Source organism: Carcharhinus amblyrhynchos, chromosome 9, assembly GCF_965287045.1.
Source record: "Carcharhinus amblyrhynchos chromosome 9, sCarAmb.v2.hapA, whole genome shotgun sequence".
Lineage (NCBI taxonomy): Eukaryota > Metazoa > Chordata > Chondrichthyes > Carcharhiniformes > Carcharhinidae > Carcharhinus > Carcharhinus amblyrhynchos.
Window position 1 is genome coordinate 92916970 of NC_137332.1, and position 12505 is coordinate 92929474.

Here is a 12505-nt window from a genome sequence, read left to right on the forward strand (position 1 = left end):
AATTTGGAAGGGAAAAATATAGTATGAGAGTAGGCTTGCAGGAAATATAAAAACTGATTACAAAATCTTCTATAGGTATGTGAAGAGAAAAAGACTGGTGAAGACAAATGTAGGTCCCTTACTGTTAGATCAGGTGAATTCATAATGAGCAATTAAGAGATGGCAGACCAGCGAACAAATACTTTGGATCTGTCTTCACTAAGGAGGACACAAATAACCTTCCAGAAATGTTCACTAATGTCCTTTAGGAAAGGAGCTCTGCCATCCTTACCCGGTCTGGGCTATATGTCACTCCAGACCCTCAACAATGTGGTTGACACTTAAAGGTCCTCTGAAATGGCCTAACAAGCCATTCAGTTCAAGGGCAATTAGGGATGGACAATAAATGCTGCCCAGGCAGCGCCACCCACATCCCACGAACAAGTTTTAAAAAATACTAGACGACGGAGAGTCTAGCATGAAGAAGGAATTGAAGAAAATCCTTATTAGTCAAGAAATTGTGTTGGGGAAATTGCTGGGATTAAAAGTCAATAAGTTTCCCAGGGCCTCTTGCTCTGCATCCCAGAGTACTCAAGGAAGTGGCCCTAGAAATAATGGACACATTATGATCATTTTTCAGCATTCTATAGACTCTGGAAGAGTTCTCAGTGGATTGGAAGTAGATAATGTAACCACAGTTTTAAAAAAGGAGAGAATAAACAGGGAATTATAGACCAGTTAGCCTGACATCGATGGTGGGGAAAATGCTGGTGTCAATTATCAAGGATGTAATAGCTAAGCATTTGGAAAGTGGTGACAGGATCTGTCTGTCAGCATGGATTCACCAAAGAGAAATCATGCTTGTCAAATCTTCTGGAATTTTTTTGAGGACATGACCAGTAGAGTGGACAAGGTGGAACCAGTGAATGTTGTGTATCTGGACTTTCAAAAGGCTTTTGACAAGGTCCCACACAAGATATTAATAAGCAAAATTAAAGCTCATGATATTGGGGAAATTTATTGAGGTGGATAGAGAACTGGTTAGCAGACAGAAAGCAGAGAATGGGAATAAACATGGCAGGCAGTGACTAGTAGGGTACTGCAGGGTTCAGTGCTGGGACCCCAGCTATTCACAATATACATTAATGATTTGGATGAAGGAATTGAATGTAATATCTCCAAATTTGCGGATGACACTAAGCTGGGTGGCAGTGTGTGCTCTGAAGAGATTGCTAAGAGGCTGCAGGGTGACTTGGACAGGCTGGCTGAGTAGCAAATGCAATATAATGTGTATAAATGTGAGCTATCCACTTTGGTGGCAAAAACAGGGAGGAAGATTATCTGAATGTGGCAGTTTAGGAAAAGGGGAAGTGCAATGTGACCTGGGTGTCATAGTGGAAGAGTGACTGAGGATTGGTATGCAGTTACAGCAAACGGTGAAAAAGCTGATGGCATGCTGACCTTCATAACAAGAGGATTTGAGTATAGGAGTAAGGATGTCTTGCTGCAGTTATACAGGGCTTTGGTGAGGCCACACCTTGAATACTGTGTGCAGTTTGATCTCCTCGTCTGAAGGAATACATTCTTGCTACTGAGGGAGTCCAGCGAAGGTTCACCAGACTGATTCCTGGAACGGCAGGACTGACATATGAAAAGAGACTGGATCGACTGGGCTTGTTTCATAGAATCACTACAATACAGAGGAAGGCCATTCAGCCCCATCGAGTCTGCACCAACCACAATCCCACCCAGATCCTATTTCCATAACCCCACACATTTACCCTGCTAATCCCTTTGACACTAAAGGTCAATTTACCATGGACAATCGACCTATCCCAAACATCTTTGGACTGTGAGAGGAAACTGGAGCACCTGGAGGACACCCATGCAGAACAGGAAGTGCAAATTCCACACACAAACAGTGACCTGAGGTCGAAATTGAACCTGTGAGGCAGCAATGCTAACCATTGTGCCACTGTATTCACTAGAGTTTAGAAGAATGAGAGGGGATCTCATTGAAACATATAAAATCCAGATGGGACAGGGCAGGTTAGACGCAGGAAGAATCTTCATGGTGTTGAGAAGTGCAGAACTAGGGGTCAGAGCCTAAGAATAATGGGTACACCATTCAGGACCGAGATGAGGAAGAACTTCTTCACTCAGGGTTGTGAACCTGTGGAATTCTCTACCACAGAAAGCTGTTGGGGGTCAGTCCATTTGATATGTTAAAGAGGGAGCTGGAATGTGGCCCCTGCAGCTAAAGGGATCAAGGGGTATGGAGAGAAAACAGGAGTGGGATGCTGAAAGTGCATGATCAGCCATGACCATATTGAATGATGGTGGAGACTCGAAGGGCCGAATGGCTTACTTCTGCACCTATTTTCTATGTTTAGTACTATTAGTTTCTGGCAGTGGTTTTCTGCTTCTGTCTAAAATCTTACATATTAATAAATATATTGCTTTAATTTGTCATGGATTGATGGTGTGACATTCACTGCTTTTAAAATGAGACAAGAAAGAGGCAGCTCACGTACATGGTCTTGGAGGCATTGTGAAGTCATTAATGATAGGTCCAACCTACGAAGCACCGATTGAAGTGATCTTGTGGTGCACTGCTGCCTCTGAGGCAGAAGCTCTGGATTCAAGATCCACCTCAGGAGTTCATGGCCAAGGAAGGGGCATTCATAATGCGGCCAAAACAGGTTGAGTGACAACTGAATAGCTGGCAGTATGAGTGGGAAAGACTCCTGGTCAGCCATGCTTTGTGTGGAGTGGTACTCCTCCAGCTATAAGCCTTGGGTGACAGGGGAGTGACCTATTCCAGGAAAACTCTTACTTTGGGAACACTACTAGGTGCAGGAGGAGAAGTAGCTAAGCACTTATTGAGGGGGCAAGTTCCATTTCACAGGAATCATCCTCCACTTCTGCAAACTGCACTTTTGTTGCTCGCAGTCAAAACAAAATGCCACAAAGAAAGTCTGAATTACAGCATCTGGGATTGGTTTGATTTGTAAACAATCTGAAGGAAGAAGTGAAATTTTTACAGGACTATTCTGAGTAATAGATACTGAAACTGCTGGAGATCAATAGACTGAGTGGAGTGAGAGTTACTGTACAACACATTAGACTGAAAGAAGCAGCAATGAAAGGTCAATATGTCAATGATTCTGCCACAATTCTTGTCATATTGAAGTTATAGTCAGGGTACAAGTCAGAAACTTGGTGTTTCAAGAGGCATTTTCACAGTTTGAATCAATATAAATCTTTCGTGCTGAACAATCTCTCTCTCACACATTCACAAAATCCCATTTCTGATAAACAAATACCTGACTCCCCTCTCGAATTCAATTAGGAATTAAACAATGTTGCTTGAAATATAACTGTAATTATTTGAGCTGCACTATCTTTGTCCCTGGCTGCTGCCTAAACTGCCAGTGGCAGTGGGGTAATGGAATAAAACACTAAAACTATGTTAGCAAAACAACCTTTTATCTCACCCCATCAGCACCGTTTGGCCCAGTACTTTTGCTATATGTGCTTTGTCCCTCCAAATTTAATCTCACCCTATCAGCAGATCTTTCTATTCCAATCTCCCTCATAAACTTATAGAATAGAATCCCTACAGTGCTAAAGGAGATCTTTCAGCCCATCAAGACTGATACTCTGACAGAGTATCTTACCGAGGTCCTCTCCCCCACCCAATCCTGTAACCCTACATCTATCTAATACGTCTAACCTACACATCTTGGGACGCTAAGGGGCAATTTAGCATGGTCAATCCACCTAATAGTTGGACTGTGGGAGAAATTGGAGCACCCTGATGAAACCCACACAGACACAGGTAGAACATGCAAACACCACAAAGACAGTTACAACGCTGAATGGAACCTGGGCACTGTACCTGGCTTCCCATCAAATACACCAAAACTATTTACCTCAACCATTCCCTGTGGGAGCAGGTTCCACATTCTAATCATTCTCATGAGGAAGAAGTTTCTCTTGAATTCCTCAATGGATTTATAACTGACCATTTTAACTTTCTGGCCCCCTATTTGTAATGTGGGTATGCCGGCGTTGGACTGGCGTAAACACAGTAAAAAGTCTGACAACACCAGGTTTTAGTCCAACCTATTTATTTGATAATATACTCGCAAGCTTTCGGATTAGCCCTTTCGTCAGGTGAATGGAGAGTTCTGGCCTCAGACAGAGCATATAAAGCACAGACAGTTTAGAGATTACTGATTAGAATGCGAATCCTTACACCTAACCTGCTGTTCAAGACCTGAAGTGGCTGATAATGTGAGTGGAAGGAGCACTGATCACAGTTTAGGTCAGGTGTAAGGATTCGCATTCTAATCAGTAATCTCTAAGCTGTCTGTGCTTTATATGCTCTGTCTGAGGCCAGAACTCTCCATTCACCTGACAAAGGGGCTAACCCGAAAGCTTGCGAGTACATTATCAAATAAATAGGTTGGACTAAAACCTGGTGTTGTCAGACTTTTTACTGTGTTCCCCTATTTGTACCCATACAAGTGGGTACATCCTCTCTCCACTTACCCCAAATTCTTCATTTTACAATTCATCATTTTAAAATTTTCGATTATGTGCCCCCCCCCACCCAGCCTTCATTTCCTAGGGAAAAGAGTGCTAGCCTGTTCAGTCTTTCCTAAGTTATTACTTCTCAATTCTCAATGTCATCCTTACCAAATTTTTTTGCACCTTCTCTAGTATCTTTTTGTCCTTTTTCAATATGTTGATCTGAATTGTGCACAGCTCCCCAAGTGTGGTCTGAACAAGGTTCTCGACAAGTTTCAATCGTATTCCTCCAGAAATGGACCTCAGTGTTATTGTGTGATTTTTTAAAAAAAATATATAAAATATCATTGTTGAACTGTCTTGACACTTCTCATGATCGGTGAATCTGTAGTTCTGCCCTTGCACAACTTGTAAGTATGACCTTTGGTCCTCCCTAATCTCGTCAATGAAATAATTTGTCTACATTAAGTCATGAAGATAAACTGTTGTTATTTTCAAAGCTCTATCAAATCAGCCCATAGTCTACACTTCCCTAAAGTGCACACAGATAGATCTTGGAATGCATTAGGACAAAATGCTGCGAATGCTGGAAGTCTGACAGAGACTCAGAAAATGCCGGAAATGCTCAGGTCAGGAAACATCTATTGGGAGAGAGGAAGCAACCTCTCTACAACCTTTGACATGGCCAACCACACTATCCTCCTGCAACTCTCCTGTGTTGTCTAGTCAATGGGAGCTGTGTGACTTTACCCTCTTCAGTTCTCCTGCAATGGTGAATCTTCCCACCGCCATCGCTCTGGTTCCTACCAAGGGTCAGTCTCTGCTTTTCAATTCGGTTCAGCCGCTCGGGGCTCGCGCTTCCTCACATTCCAACTCCCGAACGCTGGCAGCCAACAGCCGCTGCACGCGGCAGAACTACAACTCCCATCAGGCACCGCGGGCTGGCGCTCATTGCCGCTCCTCACTGCGCAGGCCCGGGGACACATTGATCAATGTGTCCTCACAGCGTTTGCGCGAAACCAGACGCGAGAGAGACTGAACCGGCGGCTGTGGGCAGGATTGTAAAGTAACCTATCTTCCGATTGGCTGACAGACCCGTCAATCAGAGCGCTGAGCTGTTTGATTGGAGCTGTGTGTTGGATATTGAGTGTGTTTATTGGAAGCATTTCCCTTCTGATTTACAGGCTGAGTTTTGTTGATGGGTCATTGCTGAATATGAGAAGGTGAGGTGTAATTATCTGGGAGAGACAGAGATATATTTATTGAAATGTCTTCTTTAAAGATTTTACCTGAAGGCCTCGGCTTTTCCCAGATGTTTGGGCTTGGGTTTAATAGTTTTGGCAGTAAGAACTCTCACAACACCAGGTTAATGTCCAACAGGTTTGTTTGATAGTAAACCCACAAGCTTTCGGGGTTTGCCCCTTCGTCAGGTGAGTGGAGAGTTCTGGTCTCTGACGGAACGTATAACAGCACACACAGTTTACGGAATATTGATTATAGCTAACCTGCTATTCAAATAATCAGTATTCTGTAAACTGTGTGTGCTGTTATATGCTCCGTCAGAGACCCAAACTCTCCACTCACCTGACGAAGGGGCAAACCCCGAAAGCTTGTGGGTTTACTATCAAATAAACCTGTTGGACATTAACCTGGTGTTGTGAGACTTCTGTGTTTACCTCAGTCCAACGCTGGCATCTCCACATTTGATAGTTTTGCCCAGTGCTGTCTCTGATAGCTGAATTTGGGATGCGCAGTCTGAGTGAATGTAGTATATCTAATTTCACTGGATAATTCTGCTAGCTTTCCTGAACTAAATATATCCACTTCATCTTCCACGTCTTTTTTTTAAAATCAACTATCTGGTGAAAGTTTGTTTCTGATAACTGAATTTCAGCTTCATTATCTTTACGCTTTGATTTTTCCTCCTCCTGTCTCAGCCTGTGACTTTGTGATTTTATACAGAGTCAGGAATAATCCCAGCTATGCTTCCTACAACTCCTCAGTTGTTTGACTTACCACTGGCTTTTCAACCAGTAGGCATCGCTCCCACCTGTCATCCAGCTATACCATTACCCAGGATAAACTGTACTCCTGAAAATGGTAATTTATCTTTTATTCCTGCACATTCCACATATTACTTAGTACCTTTTCTGGCAATACTCTGAACTACATATCTTGATGCACGAGTAAATCTTATTAACACAAATAGAATCTTTAAAAAGATCTGAGATCCGCTTATTAAACAACCACTGCCATGTCCCACCTCTTCCTTTGCCAAATTAAGAAACCCCACAGGCTTGTCTTCTTTTAACCTGTCTGTCTGCCAGTACTTGTCTTGAGCCACAAGCACTGCGACTTTGTCCAACTTTATTATAATGAAAACATCTAAGGTTCCTTATCCCTTCCATATTTGTAAGTTGAAGTTTTCAGGCCCTAAAGTTCAAATGTCTCTCTTCTTTTTCTTTGTCCATTGCCATTGCCTCTTCCCCTCTCGCTTACCATTCTCTTTCATTTGCCTCCAATTCAAACTGTTTCATTTCTTTAGCCTGTTGCAGCTGTTTCAATTATTTTTCTTGTTACAACTATTTCATTTGTAATTCAATTTTAGCCAATTCCAATGCCTTACACTGTGTCTCTGGCAAACGTAAATGCTGAGCTATCAGTGAAATTATCTCTATGTATGTGAAGGGGTGAGGAAAGCAGTCAACTGTAGCTTGTGTGCCAGCTCCAAAAGCTTTGTTTGAATCGCCCCTTGTAAACACTGAGTGACCGCTTCCACGCCCAGGAAATCCTTAGCCACTGAAAGAGCCATTCTCACAACGCATTCCCTATTTAAACTAACCAAATGCAATATCTGAAAGAAACCACCAGCTCCTAAACACGTTTAAGTTCAATATCCTAAACAAAACAAGGAATTGCACTGTTTAATCTGCTAAGAACCCCCAATTTTTGTTAAGTCCTGGACCACAACCCCAAGGTTTATTATGAAGTCAGACTGGGCCCAACAATTTTTCTATTTTGGGATAAATGTGAGGAAAGGTACTTCATTCTGAGTAATTCCACTGACAAATTAGGGATCTTTCTCAAAACAGGCTTTATTCACAACACAGTTTAAGTAGAACTCTAAGAAAATGAAGCAGTTTAATCCTTTACCTGTTCAACTTGGAAGAGATTACATGAAAAGAACGAACTCTGATTTATCACTGTTTCAGTTCAAAATAACCAACACTTTTCTTATAGACAAAAACCCCACTTTAAATATAGTTATCAATCACAAATATACTTGCTATAAGTGTAGACAGCCTTGAGTTTTCAAAGAGATATAGAGCTTTCAGAACTCTGCAGAATTTCCCGAACTTCAACCAGAACAGCCAATCATCAAACCCTTTCTACAAAGCCTGTTTACTTCTACTACAGATCCAGGACTCCACATAAGCCACAACATCACATGACCCTGTCAATCACTCTAATCTGAAATCCCAAAGGAATTTAAGTAAACAAAAGTCTATTAGCTCAACTTAACATAATCTCTTACAAGGCTAAAATAAGTAATTATTCAGCTTTCCCAGAATCTGTGCTGAGTTCCTTCCAGACATATTTACTATCTGTAGAAAAAACCTGAACTTGTTAAACATTCTTCTGAAACATAAAAACACACAATGTATACATATCATTTGCACACTTTCACCAGAGGACTCACATGGGGGAAAATCCATTTAAATGTGAACTGTGTGACAAATTATGTTGGCTGCCATTGAGCCTCCATGTACCCCACTGCATTCACACTGGGTAGAAAACTTCCACATGCAATGTATGCAACAAATCATTCTCGAGGTCATGTAAGTTGCTTGTCCATTAGAGGCTTCATGCAAACGGAGTAACCCTTGAAGTGTGAGGTTTCTGTTGAAAATTTGATGATTATTTTGATCCTCCAAGACATCAGATGGGAGACATCACATAGGGGAGAAATTCTTCAGGTGTGATGTTTGTGCCAAGGTTTTCGCCAATTCTTTGAGCTCCAGAAGCCCCAGCAGATTCACACAGAGAAGCGATTCAGTGGTGAGGCGTGCGACAAGGCTTTCACACAGTCAGTGTATCTCCTTGTCCATCAACATATAATGGGAGAACCCCTATCAGTGTGAGTTCTGTAATAAAGACTTCACACAGTTGTCGGACCTACTGGAACATCAGAGAATCCACATGGAAGACAAACCCTTCCAGTGACATATGCCAGGATTATTTCACCTACTCCTCCTCTCTCAGCAAACATCCACATCTCCACATGGACTTGGAACTGGGTCACCTTCGCTCCAGTTCTCTTTGAAAGAAGTGATGATGCTGGTACAGAGTGTGAAATATTCCAGATGCAATAAGAAGCAACAGCACAACATGCTCTGGAATCATTATCCCAGCAGAGACATTGAATCTGACAGACAAGCATCTTGCTCAGATCAAGCAACTACACAATGAGATACGACTCTTAAGATGTTACACGAATTGTGATGAAAGGGTGGCCTGAAACCATCAAGGACACACCTGTTGTTGTAAGAGAGTATTGTGAGCCTTTATTTTGCTGAAACAATTGCTGGTAACAGCTTGTAGACTGGAATCATGAATATGACTGAGTGTTGGTGCCTGAACACCCAAAAAACAAAATTTGAAAAGCTGCCTCAAACAGGCGCAATCAGCAGAAACTTGCTAGCCACATTTTTCCCATCTGGGGCTGAGGTCATTTCTGTAGTTGGTACCAGTTTCCTGGGTGATATTTAATAACAGTAAGAAGTCTCACAACACCAGGTTTAAAGTTCAACAGGTTTATTTGGTAGCAAACACCACTAGCTTTCGGGGCTTTGCCCCTTCACCAGGTGAATGGGGAGTTCTGATCACAAACAGGGTATCTCCCCGCGTTGGAGATCTCTACTGCCTCCCAAAGATACACAAGGCAAACACACCCAGCCGTCCCATCAGGCAGTGGGACCCTGTGAAAAAAACCTCTCCGGCTACATCGAGCGCATCCTGAAACCCATTCTTCAAAGAACCTCCAGTTTTTGTTGCGACACTACGGACTTCCGACAGAAACTCAGCACACATGGAGCAGTTGAACCAGGAGCACTCCTCATCACAATGGATGTCTCGGCACTCTACACCAGCATCCCCCACGATGATGGCATTGCTGCAACTGCCTCAGTACTCGACGTCGACAACTGCCAGTTTCCAGATGCAATTTTACAACTCATCCGCTTCATCCTGGACCACAATGTCTTCACCTTCAACAACCAGTTCTTCATCCAGACACACGGAACAGGCAAGGGGACCAAATTCGCACCTCAATATGCCAACATCTTGATCCGCAGTCTCGAACAAGACTTCTTCACCACACAGGACCTTCAACTAATGCTATATACTGGATACATCGATGACGTTTTCTTCCTTTGGACTCATGGTGAACAATCACTGAAACAACTATATGGTGACATCAACAAGTTCCATCCCACCATCAGACTCACCATGGACTATTCTCCGGAATCGGTTGCATTCTTGGACACATGCATCTCCATTAAGGACGGTCACCTCAGCCCCTCACTGTTCCACAAGCCCACGGATAACCTCACAATGCTCCACTTCTCCAGCTTCCACCTAAACACTTTAAAGAAACCATCCCCTATGGACAAGCTCTCCGTATGCACAGTATCTACTCAGATGAGGAGGATCGCAACAGACATCTCCAAATGCTGAAAGATGCCTTCATAGAACAGAATATGGCACTCGACTCAGTGATCGACAATTCCAATGCGCCAGGGCGAAAAACTGCACTGACCTCCTCAGAAGACAAACATGGGACACGGTGGACAGAGTACCCTTCGCCATCCAGTACTTCCTCAGAGCAGAGAAGCTATGACACCTACGGAGTCTTCAACATGTTATCGATGAAGACAAACATCTCACGAAGGCCATCCCCACACCCCCACTTCCTGCCTTCAAATAGCCGCACAACCTCAAACAGCCCATTGTCCACAGCAAACGACCTAGCCTTCAGGAGAACAGTGACCACGACACTACACAACCCTGCCACAGCAACCTCTGCAAGACATGCCAGATCATCGGCATGGATGCCAGCATCTCACATGAGAACACCATCCACCAGGTATACAGTACATACTCTTGCAACTTGACCAACATTGTCGACCTGATACACTGCAGGAAAAGATGTCCCATGGCATGGTACATTGGAGAGACTGTGCAGACACTATGACAGTGGATGACAATCACCAGGCAAAACTGTTCTCTTCCTGTCGCCGAACACTTCAGCGGTCACAGGCATTTGATCTCTGATCTTCAGGTAAATGTTCTCCAAGGCAGCCTTCACGACATACAACAGCGCAGAGTCACTGAGCAGAAACTAATAGCCAAGTTCCGCACACGTGAGAATGGCCTCAACCGGGATCTTGGGTTCATGTAACCCCCATAACTTGCCTGGGCTTGCAACATCTCACTTGCTGTCCTGCCTGGAGACAACACACATCTCTTTGACCGATGCTAAATGCTGTCTCTGCTCACATTGTCTGCATCTTTAAGACTTGACTAGAAAGCAAGTCTTTACAGCTGATCAGTATTCTGTAAACTGAGCGTGTGCCTTTATATGTTCTGTTTGTGATCAGAACTCCCCACTCACTTGATGAAGGGGCAAAGCCCCAAAAGCTAGTGGTGTTTGCTTCCAAATAAAGTTGTTGGACTTTAACCTGGTGTTGTGAGACTTCTGTGTTTTCCCCAGTCCAACACCAGCATCTCTACATCATGACATTTAATAAACCAGTGTTAAACAGTACAAAGGTTTATTTCACCATAATAATAATTTGCATTTAAAATTCCTGATAGGTCAAATTAAACCAGATTATGCTGATTAAAGCACAAGAAATTTTACTGAAGAAAATGTTTTTATTAGGCTGTGACCAATTGAAAGCTTTATCTGAGGATTGTGATCTGATTTGTTTAATGTTCATGCAGTGTGTGAACATAGAGAATTCTGCACTCATTTTCCAACATTCCAACTGGTTTGATAAATGGTGATAGTGGGAGAAGATGGAATGTTTGTACAGGAAGCCCAGAGTCTCCAGAATTCTTAGTGCGGCCTTGATAACAACTTTAACCCATGTTCCTAGAATAATCCATCTGGAGTTGGACATAAAAGATACCATAACACTATGGAGAGAGGAAGGTATTTCCGATGTCATGGTTAATTATTCAGATGGGTTACGGAATCAAAGAGTTGGGTAGAAGGTTCATTTGTTTAATTTAGCTGCATGTTTGTTCACAGAAGGCTATTGCGCTTTTGCTTTGGTACAGAGAGCGTCTCACTGGATTGAGTGTGTCAAAGAGGGAGATGATTGTTCATCAGGCTTGTGCTTTAAGCAAACAAAATACTAACCTTATTGTTCACCATGTGGAACTTGAGCCTGGCATGAGCACAAGTTGAGATTTTGTTACAGAAAAACTGCTGGAAGATTTGCCGAGTTCGAAGCTACTATAACAAATCTACAGTGGTCCTCACAGAACCTTGTGGTAGAAAGCAATGAGCAGTTAGCTGAGAAGCTGTGCACATGCAGTTAGTTTTCTTCCAGAATCCCAAACACGGAGCTCAGATATTCAGAGTAGTAAGGTATCAAAGAAATCTTGTTGGTTGAGCAACACTACAAGGAGATTAGTTGGAACACCGAGGAGAATTAAAAGATTTTCTGAGGACTGTGGCATGCCTTTAGCGAGGTGCTAAAATAAGTGAACAAACCTTAAAGTTTCTTGTTATGTATAAGATAGCTCTTTGGGGGAATAAGATACAGAACTGAATTAATGGCATATATAAAAAGATAAACTGATGTTAAATTCATAGTGCTTGCTTTGATTAATACTTTGGTGTACAATAAAGTTTCATTAAAAACATAAAATCTGTTGATTAATAATTGGGTATTCAATTTTCTTTACAAAAGGTAACAGG

General features: G+C 42.6%; 1 protein-coding gene across 1 annotated transcript in view; it reads left to right on the plus strand.

The window, feature by feature from the left end:
• The window catches only part of LOC145348621 (uncharacterized), a 68835-nt gene that overhangs the window by 8491 nt on the left and 47839 nt on the right, over positions 1-12505 (plus strand). Inside the window, exons 5-6 of the mRNA XM_080196792.1 lie at positions 5357-5576; positions 12003-12118. Of these exons, the coding sequence (XP_080052918.1) occupies positions 5357-5576; positions 12003-12118 (336 nt within the window). The remainder of the gene's footprint in view (positions 1-5356; positions 5577-12002; positions 12119-12505) is intronic.